Below are 17148 nucleotides of genomic sequence, written 5' to 3'. Positions count from 1 at the left end.
TTCAGGAGAAAAAAACACCTTGACCCACCAGCCACATGAGGCCTTCATTCTGTCCCCAGGAGCAAGTATGGCTTTGGCTGACGAGGCCACCCATCTGCCCAGGCTCTCTCTGAGGACCCGGGGGGGTGGGAGGAGTGGGTAGTCCCTATTAAAGCTCATTGTCTGGGGACTGTGAGCAAGCCACATGTCTCCCCAAGAAAAAGCCCGGCATTTATTTAGAGATCTTTAATTTTTATTTGATGTAGAACATTTGAAAAATTTAGCACCACAATGCAGAAAGAAAAAAAGAAAACTCACCATATGGGCATGTGTTTTATTTTTCCTATGGTATTTTTTTTCTGTAGTAGAGACTGAATTTTATTTATTTATGTCCTCTTAGCGTCTTTTTGGGGCCAGGCACTGTGCAAGGTGCCGGGGATTGGGGATGAACAAAATAGATACCAACCCTGTCCATGTGATGCTCAGACTCCAGCTGGATCGAGGGCCGTTAGACAGTTCGCAACCAGACTGACTGTGTAATGACAAGTGGCTGGGCCCACAAAGGAACAGCTCTGAGAGGACAGAATTGGGGATTGAACTTGAGCTCCCTCGGAGTCCTGGAAGACCTTCAGAAGCTTAAAACCTGGCCAGGGCGTGAGGGCAGGGGCTGCAGGGAAGAGCACAAACCCTGTTTATAACTGTGTATTCTGCTTCTCCCACTAATCTTGTCATTAACGTTCCCCCACCTCATTAAAAACTTTATATAGACATTTTTTGCAAATATTTTTAATGTGCTGTGATTTCTTAACCAGTCACCCAATCGCTTTTAGACAATTCAGTTGTCTCCAGTCTGGATTTTGTTTGTTTTTCTTTTTGATTTATTTATTTATTTTTTTACCCTTAGAGACAGCCAGCACCTCAGAGCACGCTGCTACCCTAAGGGCCCTGCACGTATCATCTCGTTTAATCCTCCCCCTCCCCACAGCCTGGAATGTTCTACATCGTATTCCCGTTTCATAGAGGGGGCCCCTGGGGCTCCGAGAGCTTCAGTGATTTGCCCGCCGAATCCCACAGTTAGAAAGGGGCTCAGCTGGCAAAAGGAATCTGGGACCACCCGATTCGGAAGCGTGGACTCCGATCTCCACGCGGTGTGGCGTTCAGGGCTGTTTCCGGTCCCGGGGCTGGTCCCAGAGGTTAGAGTCACAGGATCAGGAAGGCTTGGTTTGCCGTTGCTGTTGTTGTTAAGGCTGTTGCTGTATGTACTTGCAAATATTTTCTACTGATTTTTTAAAAAATATATGCGTCTAGCAGGTGACACGTGCCACACTGGTTCTTTTTGGAGGTTCCTCCTCCATACTTCTATGGTCCTTCCTTTCTGCTCTGCCTCTCAGCTCTACCCAGCATCTCTTCCCCCAGCATCTACTCAAATGGCATGTATGACACAGCTATTCTTTTCTCAGCACATCTGATGGAGCCTGGGCGGCGGGTGGTAGCTGGCATTTACCCGACACTCGTAGCCGGTGTGGCCAGGGCGACATTCCGGCGAGCCCCCGATTGGACCTGAAAGCTTCCCCACCAGGCTCGCTCTGACGCTGGGCTGGCTGGCTGGGCCCTAGGTAATCTATAAAGGAAAGAAGTTTGTTTTTCACAGTTCTAGAGGCCCAGAAGTCCAAGATCTGGCGAGGGCCTTGTCGCTGCGTGAAAGGTGTCACGCGGCGGGAGAGCGTGCTTGCGAGAGGGGCCGAACTCGCTTTCACAGCCAACCCACTGGCACCATAGCTAGCCCACGCCTGCGACAGCCGCGTCTTCCGTCCTTGAAGGCAGAGCCCTCGTGACCCAGGCACCTCTTAAAGGTCTCGCTGCCCAACAAACACTGTTGGGCCGGGAATTAAGTCTCCAACGCGTGAACGTTGGGGGGCCCATTTTCAAACGGCTGCAGGTTCCTTTTCAAACAAATTTACTGTAGCAAAAAAGTGAGCCAGTTTAAAGAAAAGTGTGACGCCGAGGACCAGACGAAAGTGGTAAGGACGTCTGGGAAGCACAGATTCCCCCACTGGGCCCTCTGTGAAACCAGCCCAAGCTGGAAAGAGGATTCGAGGTAACCCCTGCTTTTGTCCCTGCAGCCCCAAAGTCAGAGACAGGAAAGCCAGCTCCCTTCCTGGGATAGGAAACAGGAGGACGCCTATCACACAAGAAACAAAGCCCTCGAGCATATCTCGTTTCCTTAAACTGCCTTGGAGCTGGCAGCTCCTGCCCACTCTTTCATTCATTCAGTCAATCAACAAACGCTGTGCTGGACACCCTGGGGGACACGGGGCTGACCCGGCCTCGGGCCCCGCCCTCTAGGGTCTTGTGTTGTAGTAGAAAACATGTGTGTCTTTTTGCATGAGAAAGTGGTTTCCCAGACCCAGACAGAGTAATGTAGAATGGAGCGACAGCCCCTCACACACACATACACACACACACACTCACACAAAGTCATAGGCACACAATCACACACTCACACACAGTCACTCACACACCCCCCGCGATCACACCGTGCAGCCAGCATTCAATATTTCACGGAGAAATATTGAAAACTATGCCAGAGCACTGACTGCATCCGTTGCTGTGGAAACCGGGTTCTGAAATCCTAACTTGTGCGCATCTGGATTCTTGCTCTGAATATTACATTAGTTGTGGAGTTTGTGCTCTGAATTCTGAGTCATTCCCCCTTCTGGGGGTCAGGCTGGGCAGCCACAAGGGAGTTAGTGAGGACGGGCAATTAGAGGCACCCCCACCCCCGGGGGGTCTCCAAGAGCATGCAGTGGTCCGCCTGAGTCTTTGGCCTCTGCGTCCGTCAGGCCAGGGTGGGCAAGGCCGTGGCGACAGAACACCCCAGACCTTCATGGACTGACATAATCAAAGCTTGCTTCTTAACTCATACAATCTCCGAGTTGGGTCAAGACTGAGTCTGTCTTGGGTATCCCCTCGGAACCCAGGGCCCCTAATGTCCTGTAACAGGGGAGTAGCCAATGGAGGAGGCTCACCGTGTCTTACCCGCCTTGGCCCAGAAGTACACACACATCCTCTGCCCAGACCTCAATCCCTGCCACAGAGCCTCCCTTTGTGCTTTGCAAACCAGAACATCCAGGCCCAGAGTGGGGAGGACTCCTTGCAGACCATGTAAACCGTGGTCCTGCTGTTTGCTACCTGGCTAGCCTCGGGCCACGTATCAGTCGGGGTCCCAACAGGAAACAGATGGCACACCCAAAGTAGGAGAGTCTGAAAGGGGCTTATTTACAAAGGGCTGTTTGCAAAGGATAACGCAGTGACCAGGAGCTAGGACAGCTGGGCTGCTACCACCTGAGCCCAGGGGGACAAGACCAGGGAGTGGTTATCGAGACCTGGGAGGAGATAGTCAAGGAGAGATAGCTGCCTAGAAGGAGCAATGACCTTCAGATGAGGGACACAGCCTGCCCGGGGACCTCACAGGGGTGGAGCAGGGGATAAGCACCACACCTTTGCTCTCCTCCCTTCCTCCCTTCTCCCTCCTTTCTCTGCTGCAGCTTCCTATTGGCCAAACCTGACAGAAGCCAAAAGGCCCAGGAAGACACTGATCAATCCAAAAAAGTCAGCCTCCCCTGGCAGAGGGGATGGTGGCTCTGGAGGGACAGATGGACACTATCTGGCACAGGCAATTGATTTTTATTTGGGCCTCCCTTCCCTAATCTGTAAAATGGGAATGCTAATACCTACCTCAATGTGTTGTTGAAAGTAAATAGAAAAATATATGCAAAGGCCTGCATATAAAAGGCCCTTTAGTGAATATTAATTTCTCCGTGCCCAAAGGCACTTTGCATTCTAATGGTTCCCAGCAGAAACAAACTACAAACTCTCCAAACAAAAGTGTTTTTCCTGAATCACTCCCACTTTCAAGCTTCTTGTGTATGTCAAACATCTTACAATTTGTCTCATTTCAGCCTCACAGCACTTTCCTAAGCATTACTGCCAACAAATTGGGACTGGCACAGAGAGGTTAAGTCACCCATTTATGGTCACACAGCCAGTAAGTGGGTCTGGCTCCAAAGCCCACTGTCATTCTTCCCTGCTCTACTCTGATTTCTGAGGATGTGTGATTAATAGATGAAGTGGAGGATGCTAAAACTCCAAAGCATGAGAATTTTCCCTGCCCTAAAGGGAGGCAAGGTTGAGGACCATGTCTTTTCAAAGGGGTCATATAGCCACTGCAGGTGCCGGAAAATGACCCCTGCCCATCAGGGTGCCTCTGTGGCCCCACGGCTGAGCTCACACACCCATAGTGGCTGTTCCTGGTTAATTTCAGGTCCTCTGTCTCCAGCCCCTTCTGGCCAGCCCAACACCAGCACCACGGAGACGGGGCCCTTGGAACCAGGTAAGCAAGTAATCTTTCTTGGGTCCACGATCAGCTTTCAGAAACCAAGTAGGTGCTCTCCTGCGCGATGAGAAAGGGAAATAGAGCCTTTAGGTACCAGGGAGGCTCCCTGACTTCAGGCAAGCCTTAACCTTCCTGACCCAGTGCCGGAAGTTCCACCATGAGATTCAGTTTGAGCTCTTAGAACTACCATTTTTGAGAGGCCACTGCTAAGTCACCTGCATGTGCACTCGGCATTCATTGAGTACTTTAAGGGGATTTGCTGAGAACAAGCTGAAGAGCTTTTAGTGGGGGTGCCAGGGTTCCATGGGAAGGGTCCTTCATTTACTCAACAGATATTTACTAAGGACGTACTCTGTGCAAAGCTGTGTGCTTGCACACGGGGTGCAATCCTGGGCTAATATGGGCAGGTGGTTCCCAAGGGACGGGCTCCGGGGAAGGGGGACCCACCATTAGCTGCAGCAGGCCATGTCCAACCTGGTGACCAGCCCCCACGCCCGTCCCGCAGGGTTCCCAGGTTGCAGCAGCCTTCAGTGCGCTCAGAGCAGCAGAGGGGCTCAAGAGGGGACGCGTGGTACCCAGTGGACCAGGGCCCCTGAACCCAGACCTCTGCTCTACTTTCACAAAAGGGTGCTCCTGAAGACAGGGGCAAGCCAAGAGGGTTCATGGGGACGGGACCTCTGGTTCTCTCTCATCCCACGCCTAACCCATCCTAATAACCTCTGAAGGTCACCCCTGAGCACCAACCACCCTCTCCTAACTCCAAGGAAAACCAGAGGGTCAGGCCTCAAAGGGGACTCGGGGATGAGCCAGCACAGCCCCATTTTGCAGGCTGGAAGGCTGAGGCTGGCCAGAGCGTTGTCCAAAGTCACAAACAGGGTCAGTGGCAGAGTCTGGGCAACTTCCGGCCCCGGCCCCGCCCCCACCCCTGGGATGGTCAGAGTGCGAATCCACTGAGGTCTCTGCTGGCGTCTGACACTTCTAGGGGAGCAGCTTGGGGTGCGCCTGGTGAACGGGAGCAGCCGCTGCAGCGGGACGGTGGAGGTCCTGCTCGAAGCGTCCTGGGAGCCCGCGTGCGGGGCGCTCTGGAGCCACCACGCCGCCGAGGCCGTGTGCCGCGCGCTGGGCTGCGGCGGGGCGGGGGCGGCCGCACAGCTCCCTCCGCCGACCCCCGAGCTGCCGTGGGGACCCGCCGCGGGGAACGCCAGCGAGGCCCCTAACGCCACGCTGGCCGGGGCGCCCGCCATCCTGTGCAGCAGCGCCGAGTGGCAGCTCTGCGACGTGGTGGAGCACGTGTGCAGCCGCGACGGGAAGCCCGCCTGGGTCACCTGTGCAGGTACGACGATAACCGCCCCACCCGCGTCCGCCACCGAGGCCCCTGCCGGCCCCACTCCCCAGGCTTCCGGTCGCTGCCTCTCACTCCAGTCACTCGCACCCCCACCCCACCAGTGCGCGCACAGCTGGTTCCCGCCGCTTGAAGGCATGGCAGCATTTCCAGACCCCGCCCCCTACGCTTGGTCCCCAAACCCACCCTGCGCTCCCAGCGCTAACCCGGTCTCTAACCCTGTTTACCCCGCACCCCCTCCTGCTCTGGGTCTCTATCTCCACCGTTCCTCATATTCTGAAATTTGCCAAGTTGCAGGGTCACCAGCCCTGTAGCTCTCCTGCCCCAGCCCTGCTCTCCAGGCCCCGCCCGCCAGGTTTCTAGGCCCTTCCACTAGCCTGCCGCTGTGCCTACCGCGCCCACAGCTGGCGAGTCCGCCCGCCAGGCCACAGCCCACCTCACTGGGCCCACAGCCCGCCCACCGCTCCCCGCCAGTCCCGACCTCCTCCCACGCCGGGCGCCCCCGGCACCCCAGCACCCCAGCACCCACACCCCTCCCGCCCCCAGAGAACCGCGCGCTGCGGCTGGCGGACGGCGGCGGCCCCTGCGCAGGCCGCGTGGAGATGCTGGAGAGCGGCCAGTGGGGCACGGTGTGCGACGACGCCTGGGACCTGGAGGACGCCCACGTGGTGTGCCGGCAGCTGGGCTGCGGCTGGGCAGTCCAGGCCCTGCCCGGCTTGCACTTCACGCCCGGCCGGGGGCCCATCCACCGGGACCAGGTGAACTGCTCCGGGGCCGAGACTCACCTGTGGGACTGCCCGGGGCTGCCAGGAGACCACTACTGCGGCCACAAGGAGGACGCGGGCGTGGTGTGCTCAGGTACCAAGACTTACCCTAGGCCAGCTGGGCGCCAGGCCTGGAGTCAGTGCTGGAGAAGTGGTCCCTGCCTTTGGGAGGCCACAGCCCAGGAGGGAAGATGAGACCTAGACGAACATAGTTCAGGGGAGAGAGTGGGAAATGTCCCAAGGGAGGGAGGTCAGGTGGAGTTCAGAGGCAGCAGGCAATGCAGAGCCGCAGGATGAGCCTGTCCGTCTCCTGGAGGAGGTGGCATTAGAGGTGACACTCATCCTGAATGGTAGTTGATCACCTGAGTTCAAGCGGCAAGGGCAGGCTGAACACAGGGAGGCCCCTGAGGAGGCTGTTGGGCCGTCCAGGTGAGACCAGGAGGTTCTGGGCCAGCCGTGCTTCTCTTTTATATGCACGAGAATGGGGCCAGGGGATGTTAAAACACAGATTCTGACTCAGCAGGTCTGGGCAGGGCTGGAGATTCTGCATTTCCAACAAGATCTCGGGCAGTGCCGATGCTTATGGTCCACAGACCACACTTTGAGTAGCAAGGACCTAGGGTACTGCCGCAGGGCTGGCCAGAGAAGATGTGGCAGATGAAAGGGGGACACAGATGCAGGAGGGGGAGACACGAGGTCTGGAGGCCAGCTGGCTGCACAGGCTCCTGTGCCGATGCCTGCCTGCATTGGCGGGTCTGGGCTGGCATGGATTCTGGCCCGAAGAATCGTGACCTGACTCTGCCCCCTGCACCTCCCCCCCGCAGAGCACCAGTCCTGGCGCCTGACCGGGGGCGCTGACCCCTGTGAGGGGCAGGTGGAGGTGTACTTCCGTGGGGTCTGGAGCACCGTGTGTGACAGCGAGTGGTACTCACAGGAGGCCGAAGTGCTCTGCCAGACCCTGGGCTGTGGAACCACGGTGGAACAGCCCAAGGGGCGGCCGCACACCTTGGCGGGCAGGATGTACTACTCGTGCAAGGGCAGGGAGCCCACCCTCTCCGACTGCCTGTGGCGCTTCAACAACTCCAACCTCTGCAGCCAGTCGCTGGCAGCCAGGGTCCTCTGCTCAGGTATCCCTACCCCCCCCACCCCACTGTGCCCCATATTTGGACCAGGAGTCCACCTGAATCCTAAGAACTTGCATTCTTTCCTACAGATGCTCAACACAGCCAGAATCATGAATCCAATATTGATTCGGGTGTTATTAGATGCTGAGCAATGGGCCCTGTTGACTAGAATTGACTCCAGAGTTGAAACCAATTTGCCAGGGCATTCCTAGTACAAATAATATTAGGAGACACTAATAATAATAATGATAATATCAGTGACAGCATCTGAAACCCTAATCATGTGGCAGGCATTGCCAAGCTTTCAGTAGCTTTAACTTCAGCTAAGCCCCGTAACCACTCTGTGAGTTGGGTTCTACCGTATTTCACCAAATCTGAGATGGCATTGATTATAAGTCACACCATTTTTTTTGTTAGACAGAGTCTCGCTCTGTTGCTCTGGCTAGAGTGCTGTGGTGTCATCATAGCCCCCGGCCACCTCAAACTCCTGGGCTTAAGCCATCCTCCTGCCTCAGCCTCCCAAGTAGCTGGGACTACAGGTGTGCCTCACCATGCCCGGCTAATTTTTCTACTTTTAGTAGAGATGAGGTCTCACTCTTGTTCAGGCTGGTCTTGAACTCCTGAGTTCAACAATCCTTCCGCCTTGGCTTCCCACCATTATTATTTTATGTACCATAAGGGGAAGAAATGCTGTCCAGATAAACTCTTGATAATCCATCAAACATAATGATTGAGGCCATCATCCTGATTTTAGAGGCATTAACTGTGAAAGAATGGGTGTTGGACCTGAAGGAAGGCCGTAGTAGCATCCATACCGAGTTCAGACACCTGGTTTGAATTCTAGCTCTGCTGCTGGCCAGCTGGGAGGCTTCAGACAGTCCGTTAACTTCCATGTGTGGGCGCTGATACTAGACACCTCACGGGTAGCAGGGAGACCAGACAGTATCTGCCAAGGGGCCTTGTGAGCGCCATTCCTTTGTAAGCACACCTGTCGAATGGGGACACTGGTGATGGGAATGGAGGTAATGTCGGCTCCCTGTGTCCTGGGCTGGTAAGGGGCGCACTGAAGACTGAATGGAAAGGGAGTCTGCGGTCTGCAGCAGCTTATACAGAAAGAAGGGATAATTCTTCTATTAGCTCCTATTCTAACCAAAGAACCTTCCCAGCGGTTTAATCTGTGAGCTCCTCCTTATTGCGGGGGTGGGAAAGGCACATCTCCTTAGCCACGTGCCCCAGATGGGAGTGCGCCCTCAGGTGCAGGCCACTCGTCTGTCTTGTTCAGTTTCCAGCACAGGCCTGGCGCACAGTAGGTGCTCAGTAATGCGCACTGAGTGATTGGGTGGCGCTTTCCGACAGGTTCCCGGCGCCTGCACAACCTGTCCACTCCTGAAGGCCCTGCAAGTGCTCAGCCGGTCACTGTAGGTGAGTGTTGCCGGGTGCTACCTCTCAGTGCCTGTGTGTGCGTGTGTCTGGGGGGGTGGGGGGAGGTGTTAATGGTTTCTTCCCCATCCCCCTCCTGCAGCCAATGGACTTGCCTCCTAGGGGCTCTCTGGGCAGTTTGTGCTCCTTATCCCTTCCCTCCCTGCCAAGTCAGCCTGCAGCTCACTGAATCTCCACTCTCTGTGAGCTCCTGCAGGGCAGGAGCAAAGAACTGGAGAGAGAGCCATAGCTGAGACCGCCGCCTTGAGCTGGAGGGGGGAAGGGGCGCCCAGGCAGCAGGGATGCCGAGGGGAACAGCCAGCCGGCGTGTTTACGATGCTCTAGGCCCAGCGGGAGAGGTCTCATTATAACTTACATCTAGGAATGAGCTGAGGCTCCGAGGCTGAAGTGACAGCCAGCCAAGTGCTGGCCAGAGCTTGCATCCCAGGCTCTGAACCCCTGCCTGGCCTCCCTGCCAGCTGTGTGTGGTTTGGCCGGCATGGGGCGGACTTCTGGGGCTCCGATCCCAGCTGTGCTGCTTGCTAGCTGTGCAACACTGGGCAATTCTCAGCTTCTCTGAGCCTCAGATTCCTAGACTATGAAAGGGGGTGTTGATTGTAGTATCTTTCTCCTAGCGTTGCTGTGAGGAGGCTCCATGAATTAATTTTTATAAAGCGCTTAGAACAGGGCCTGGTACACAGTAAGAACTGTCTGGACGTCCGCTGTTCTTATGTTACTTAGTCCAGGCATAGTGCCTCTTGCACCCCCCCCCCCCATATTCACAGGGATAGGCCCAGACTCGCTTCCCCTGCCTCCTGGCTCCCTCTCAGCTTCTCTCAGACACCCCAGAGCCGCGTGGGGGAGACTGAAGGGGCGGCAAGTCCTGCGGAGGCCCTGGCGCAGAGAGGGAATGAACCGGAACCGCACAGGCTGGAGGGCGAGCTCCTGCCAGGACCCACAGGCAGCCTGCGCACACCGCCCCTTCCTGAGGTTGGGGTGGGAGCCACACCGCCCCAGGACAGAACTGGCCTCCAGGGACCACACCCCCGCCGTGGTCCACCAGCCCCTGCCTCGGGGGCAGGTCCTCTGGGCGCACTCGTAGTAGCCTCCCCAGAGCCCCCACGCCCAGCCTCACCCTCTTACCAGCTCCCTGCTGCCAGCTCCAGCTTCCCATCCTCCTTTGCACACAGAAAACGAGGACAGAGAGGGTCCTCTCCCAGGGGTAGCAGATGCTGCCCCACCAGGGGGTTGGGATGGTCTCATGCCCTTCCCGGCATGCTGCTGTCTCCACTCCCCAGGATTTCCTCTGGGAAGCCAGCCTTGGTCCCCCCCCCTCGCTTAGAGAACAAGTGCCCCTTGTAGGGCTGCATGCCTGCAGGGTCCCTGCCTACACCTCCATCACAGCAGGCCCTTCCCATACCGGCTTGGGTCTACTTGTTGATCTCCCCACTAGACAGAGCCCCTCAAGGCCTGTGATACTGTTGCCATATTTGTATCTGAAGGGCCTAGTGCCTGGCACACAGTGGGCACTCAATAATTGTCTATTGAACAAAGACTAAGTACTAAAGAGCTAGCGGAGAGAGATCCCTGTGGCCTGGTGGCCAAGGGAAAGTTCAGGCAGAAATTCATTTAGTCAATTATTCATTCAATATGCATTTATTGAGCACCTACTATATACCAAACTCCTAAAAGCAGGCAGGACATTTTGAAAACAAGAAAGGAGGAGGAAGACAGGTTAAGAAGGGAAGTGGATCAGCTGTAGGGAGGATGGAAAGGCAAGAAGAAGGGCCAAGAGAAGTCTGTGCGCATTCCTCTTTCTCCCTGAATTGGGGTTCTTGTTTCCAGAATCTTCTGTGACAGTGAAAATGGACGACACGGAATCTCTGGAGCTAATGCTCCTCATCTCCTGCATTGTTCTGGGAATTCTCCTCCTCGCCTCACTCATCGCCATAGCCTTCATCCTCTTGAAAGTTAAAGGAAAATACGGTAGGTGCAAAGTTCTGAGAGCCAGGGCCAGCCCAGGGGGGCGTGGGCCCGGGGGGAGCCCTAGCAGGCGTGGTGCAGTGCAGCAGTGGCCATCCAGCTCCTGATGGGAAGGATTTTCCCAGCATGCCCAGCAGAAATGGACTCACTAGTGTGGGTCCCGTGGGACGATCAGACTCGTGTGTGTGTGTGTGTGTGTGTATGTTTATGTGTGTGTGTGGGTGGGGTGGGGGTGTCTCGATGAGGACAGAACCAGGTAGACTGGGAGAGGGCAAAAAAAGTGACTTGTAGAATTTCTGCCTCCCCTCTCCCAGCCCTCCCTATTATGGTGAACCACCAGCACCCACCCGCCACCATCCCAGCAGGCATCAACAGCTATCAAGTGGTCCCCATCACCATCCCCAAAGAAGAAGGTAGGCTGCCCCCCACCTGGGTGTGAGGGGCTGGGGAGGACAGGAAGGGTACACTTTCTGGAGGGTCAGTGCTGCCTAGGTCAAGCAGTGCCCAGCTGGAGATGGACCAGCTTGTGGCTGTGGGACCTTGAGCAGGTCAGGTGCCTCTCTGGACCTTGATGGGCAGATGGCCTTCCAGTTCAGTCGTCCCAGGGCTCTAGACTTCTAAATTCTGGACAAATACAGGCTGGGGGCGTTTGGGATCTTGGTTCTCAGAGGAAAGCTGCACTCTGCTAATCGGCTAGTCTGCTTGTGACGTCACGCCCCCTCAGCGGCCTGCCCCGCGGTTCCATCGAGGTTCTCCTGGAACATAGTTTTATTTCATGTTTTCTGGGAAAAGAAAAATTAGGTCCGTCATCCATCTTTTATGATATGTGGATTGATACCTCTTGAAAGTCTTGCAAAGGAGTTAGAGTTTTATCACATTGCATTATGAATATATTCAGTCACCTTTATTGGAAAGAGTTGGATGACATGAAGACCAATACCAAAGTCAGCCAAATATTGTAAACAGTCTTTGCACACAGTAGCCAGATGTTGGAGAAGAGACTGAATACAGCATCTAGCGCGAGGCTGAGCCCAGAGCAGACGCCCACTGAATAGTCTAGTCTAGGGCTTTAGACCGGACGCCTGCTTCTCTGGGCTGGGTGAGAACCTCTCTGCGCCTCAGTTCCCTCAGCTGCAAAATGGGGATAATAACGTTCCCACCTCACGGAGCTATTTTGCGGGTAGACGTTAGAGCAGTGCCTGGCACAGAGCAAGTGCTACGTTAAGTGTTTGCTAAATACATAAATGCTGCTTAGTTCCCGGTACTGGAAACGAGTGGGAGGAGCTTGGGAAATCCAGGCTGGGGGGTCCGTACCAGACGGGCTTCCTGGTGCCCTCCTGCCACTCTGCCTCCCATCCCTGCTGTCCCTGTTCCCTGCCACCTCTCCCTCCGCCCTCCCCCCACCACTCTGCTACGCCCCCCCGCTCTGTTCTCTCCCCAGTTCCCAAGCTGCCCATGCAGGTCGGGGCCCCCGCCCCCGAGGACTCAGACTCCGGCTCGGACACAGACTATGAGCACTATGACTTCAGCGCCCAGCCTCCCGTGGCCCTGACCACCTTCTACAGTGAGTGCCGGGGCCGGCTCCCCAGGGCCAGCTGCTCGGATCAGGGAGAGAGCCCAGCTGGCCAGGGGACCTTCTGTAGGCCCCACCAGGAGCCCCTGTGTGGCATAGGCAGAATGCCCTTGCTCCCCACTAGGGTGACTGTAAAAGGCCCTGCAGTGAAATTTCCAAAGAGCTTTGCGACCCCGGACACATCCCGCTGTCTCGCGGCATCTCCACTCTGACCTCTGTCCCTCCCATGCTTGTCCCTGGCCATGTAGGGTCTTAAGACAGTGACCAGGCCCTCGACATTCACCTAAGGGGGCCGTGTCAGTGGGACGTGAGGGAGTGCGGGCGAGAGGCACAGTTGTCAGGGCACCTTGCACGCCCCTGTCCCCTTCCGTGTCGTGTCACATCCCGCCCTGCCGGCCCCACCAGCCCCACCCCCTCCCCTGCCTCCACTGTCACGCCAGCTTGCACCTCTTGGCTGGCTGGTCTAGCTCTTCTCTCTTTCTTCTGGGCACGGGAAGAGGAAGACAGTGCCTAAGGCAGGGCCAGCAATGCTGGGAGGTTGGACTAGACCGAGAGCCCCACACCTCTTTTGGAATCACTTGGGAGCTTGTCAGAACTTCCTGAGCCCCGCCCTGCACCTCCTGTGCAAGTCAGGATGAGAGTCTGGCTGTGTGCGACAGGGACCCCAAGTGACAGCATCCTGAGAAGTTGGCGAGGGCCCAGCCTCCTTCTTTCTTGTCGCTATGCAGTCCCTAAGATGCTCGTCCACACGGTCCAGAATGGCTTGCCGTCACGTCCACACTCCAGGCAGCCGAAAGGCTAGAGACGCTAGAGATGGGCACGTCATCACCGCTCCCATTCTTCTACCTGCTAGCTGCAAGAGAGGCAGGGAAAAAGCCTCAGCCCTGGGCAGCTGTGTGTCCAGATAAAGGCCAGGGGATCTCCTGCGACAGATGGAGAGTGGATGTTGGGAACAGCTAGCCGCCCCTGCCCTACCTGCTCACTCAGGGCCAGGGGGCAGGGGGACAGGACAGACTGATCCCACTTCTCCTGGTCCATGGGCCTGTGTCTGGGAGCCGCAGGGATGGTTCCCTGAGATTCTAAGGCCAGGCATGTGAGATGCAAAACTGAGAGTCCAAAATCCTCCAACACTGAGACTAAAAGTCAGTGGTATAAGGTTCAAAAGAGCTGATCGCAAGATCCCAGACTCTCAAATTCTTAAGACTCTATGAGTCTCTGTCTCTCTGACTCTGAAACTCGAGGAGCCACAGAGGCTGTGACACAGCGATTCCAGACCGTCCAGCTTTCGCTCTGGGAAGGCTCCTCGAAGGGGAAAACCTCTGCCCTTTTCCTGCCCAGAGCTGCCAGGGCACGAGGAGAGAGCCCAGACTCTTGGCATTTCCTTAAGGAGCAGGAGGGCCGCTGGGGCTGGGGCTAGGGCTGGGGCTGGGGCTGGGGCTGGGGGGTCCCAGGGCACTAGCGTCTCTGGCCCCAGGCTGCTGGTTTCAGGGTAAACATGAGTCTTCCCTAGATGGAGGTCAGGGGGCTGCCTGTCAGGAGGTCAGCCTCAGGGGCATCTTCCCCAGCCCTGAGGGACACCAGCCCTTCCTCCAGACTCCTGCGACAAAGAGCCTGAGCCTTCTCCCCTCCCCACTGCCTCCTCTGCCTGCAGATTCCCAGCGGCACCGGGTCACAGATGAGGAGGCCCAGCAGAGCAGGTTCCAGATGCCTCCCTTGGAGGAAGGTGAGTCTGGCGGGGAGGGATAGGACGGGGGTGATTAGGATGATAGCCCTGCCTCCAAACAGTAGCTCAGCTCACTTGGAGAACTACTGGCAGCAGCCTGCCTCAATGGGTCCTTCCTGACTTTAACAATTCCCATCGGCAGTAAGTTCTTCCTCAAGTCTGGTTTAAAGCCCTCTTGCTGCATCGCTGCTTCTTTCCTCACCATTCCCCCTTTCCTGGCCCAGGACTTGAAGAGTTGCACGTCTCCCATGTCCCAGCCGCCAACCCTGGGCACTGCACCGCAGACCCCTCCTCCCTGAACCCTCAGTGTCACCCAAGGAGCAATAGTGAGTCCAGCACATCTTCTGGAGAGGATTACTGCAATCACACCAGCAACAAGCCGCCTCCGTGGAATGCCCAGGTGTTCTCTTCAGAGAGGAGTTCCTTCCTGGACCAGCCCCCGAACTTGGAGCTAGCCGGCTCCCGGACAACTTTTTCAGGTAATCTGTGCATCCCCCAAGTCCCCATCCTCTAGCCAGCCTGGCTGGAGGAAGCATGAGCCTGGGAGCCCTGAGCCCGTCCCAGCTCCACAGCCACTTGCTGTGTGGCCTTGGGAAATCTCCTCCCTTCTCTGGGCCTTCATGTCCTCATTTGTCAAGCTAAGGACTTGGCGCTCCTGAGCGGGCTGGGCCTCCCAGCTCTGATAGCGGGCGAAGCGGCTGTCCCCTGGCCGCGGGTGACTGGCTCTGGGCGTTTCCAGCAGGGCCCTCGGCCGATGACAGCTCCAGCACTTCGTCCGGAGGGGAGTGGTACCAGAACTTCCAGCCGCCGCCGCCCCAGCCCCCGTCGGCGGAGCAGTTTGGGTGTCCAGGTGCCAGTGGCGGGGGAGGGGATCGTGGGAGGGCGGGTAGAGGGAGTGGGGAGGGCGACTGGGGCATCTGTTGGATGCATCAGCCCAAGGGGAAAAGGAGAAAGGAAGGCGAAAAGAAGAGAGGGAAAGCGATTCTTCCTTTAAAAATCAAAACAAGAATATTAAGGAGTGGGGAAAATGGATGTGGATGGGATGAAGAAATAGTCAAAGAGGTTGTTTTGATAAGAAGTGACCTCCCCATTAGTGGAGGCATTCAAGCAAAAGCAGCCAGTTGGCTCCTTGGGACAGACTGTGGTAGCAGAGGGGCTCGTGACATGCAACGGTCCATCACTCCGTGCACCGTGCCATCGTGGGGACCGCACACAGGCTCTGCCCTCCGGGCTGGCATGCTAGCCTGGGAGATGGCCATGGACAGGACGCTGGGCTGGCTTCACCTGGCACCCCAGAGGGAGGGTGTGGACCCTCAGGGTGTGGAGGGTGTGGACTCGCTCAGCTCTGTGCTGCGCCAGGGGCGGCGACTGGGCCTCCCGCTGACCTGAGCTCCCTGCCCACAGGGCCCCCCAGTCCCCAGCCTCACTCCACTGACAATGAGGACTACGATGACATCGGAGCAGCCTAGACTGGGTCCAGCTGAGGCCCCTCAGTGGCTGCCCTCACTCCCGGCCTCTTGCTCTACCTACCGGCCCACCCCGCCCCGCCCCCACCCTCCCAGGTCACCCCCATGGGGCTGAGACGTCCCCCCACCCAGAGGGACGGAAGAAACTCCACACCCTGTGCCCCTCGGTCTCCCTCCATGACCGAACTTGCTGGCACAGCCCTCTCGGCCCGATGAGCACCCCAGGGTGGAGGGAACCGCCTCCACGAGGAGTGAGCCCTCTGTCTCTGGATGGACGAGCAGAGTCTGGTGGGTCGCGCTGGACTGGACTCCTGAGGCCACTTCTGCCCCTCAGGGGTCTGGTGCTTTGACCCCCAAGTCTCCGACAGCTCAGGGCCAGAGGTGCTGGGAGGGGCAGCTCCTGGTGTCACCGCAGGAGCCCCTGTACCGGGGCTGTGGGGCTGCTGTCGCTCTGATGGGGGCTGCTGGGGTGGGGTGGGGCAGCCGACAGCAGACTTGATGAGCGCGTGCCCCCCACCAAGGGGCTGGGGCCCGAGGCCAGTCCGGCCCGGGGACCCTCGGAGCCCCCCAGGGGCTCACACCTGTTCTGCAGTGACCACCCGAGGACACTGGGCCTTCGCTCTGAGTTTCCTACGCGTTACAGAGAGGGGCCCAGCCAGCCAGCCCTCCCGCAGACCCCAGGGGTGGAGGCCCAGTCCCCGCGGGGGCAGGCGCGCAAGACGTCTGCCGGGAAGGGGCCCAGCAAGGGCCCGGCGCCTCCTGGGGCAGAGGAGGGTGCTCCCGGGAGGAACGCGAGGGCGGGCAGTGATGCACCCCGGCCGCCAGCGCGCCAGGCCCTGTGTCCTGTGCTGACTGTTCCGAGATTAAACTGAATTGCTGAATGAAGCTTGGGTGTGGAGCGACAAGTCCTTAAACTCCATAGAACCCAGGCTGTGTGTGGTGTGTGTGGTGTGTTTGTCTGTGCTGGGTGGGGCGTTGGTGGCCGCAGCTCTGTCCATCGAGGTGGGAATGTTAGGGTGAACTGGGAACCCTACCGTGGCTGGGGACGCAGGGGCGAGAAGGCAGGGCCTGCGGGAATCCAGCAGCTGCCGCGTCCCTGCTCACAGCATGGCTTGCCGTGCCGAAGGGGATCCCACCCAGTCCCCAGAGCCCCTAAGGCAGAATAATTCGGGGGGGTTTTAGCTCAGAGGTGCCTGACGAGGGGGTTGTGCCCACCGAGGAGCAGGGACGAGGCCGGTAGAGACCACGCAGAGGAATCTGGGCGTTTCCTGCAGTGCTCGCCCACTTGGGGCTGTGATTTCAGCTGCGATGACCAGGGCCCGGTCCCTCCCTCCCTTCTCCCCCACCCCAGGCAGGGCTGTAGCTGCCTCCCCCCGCCC

At 57.6% G+C, this 17148-nt stretch overlaps 1 protein-coding gene across 1 annotated transcript in view; it reads left to right on the top strand.

Moving 5' to 3' along the window:
- The window catches only part of CD6 (CD6 molecule), a 39551-nt gene extending 24712 nt beyond the window's left edge, over positions 1–14839 (top strand). The window contains exons 2-11 of the mRNA XM_012778337.2: positions 4304–4372; positions 5358–5708; positions 6264–6575; positions 7306–7608; positions 8962–9027; positions 10870–11010; positions 11322–11420; positions 12449–12571; positions 14232–14303; positions 14528–14839. Of these exons, the coding sequence (XP_012633791.2) occupies positions 4304–4372; positions 5358–5708; positions 6264–6575; positions 7306–7608; positions 8962–9027; positions 10870–11010; positions 11322–11420; positions 12449–12571; positions 14232–14303; positions 14528–14817 (1826 nt within the window). The 3' untranslated portion in view covers positions 14818–14839. The remainder of the gene's footprint in view (positions 1–4303; positions 4373–5357; positions 5709–6263; positions 6576–7305; positions 7609–8961; positions 9028–10869; positions 11011–11321; positions 11421–12448; positions 12572–14231; positions 14304–14527) is intronic.
- Positions 14840–17148: the final 2309 nt, after the last annotated feature.

This window comes from Microcebus murinus, chromosome 4 (assembly GCF_040939455.1).
Source record: "Microcebus murinus isolate Inina chromosome 4, M.murinus_Inina_mat1.0, whole genome shotgun sequence".
NCBI classification, from domain to species: Eukaryota; Metazoa; Chordata; class Mammalia; order Primates; family Cheirogaleidae; genus Microcebus; species Microcebus murinus.
Note: the sequence above shows the minus strand (reverse complement) of the source record. Positions and strands in the feature narration are given on the sequence as shown.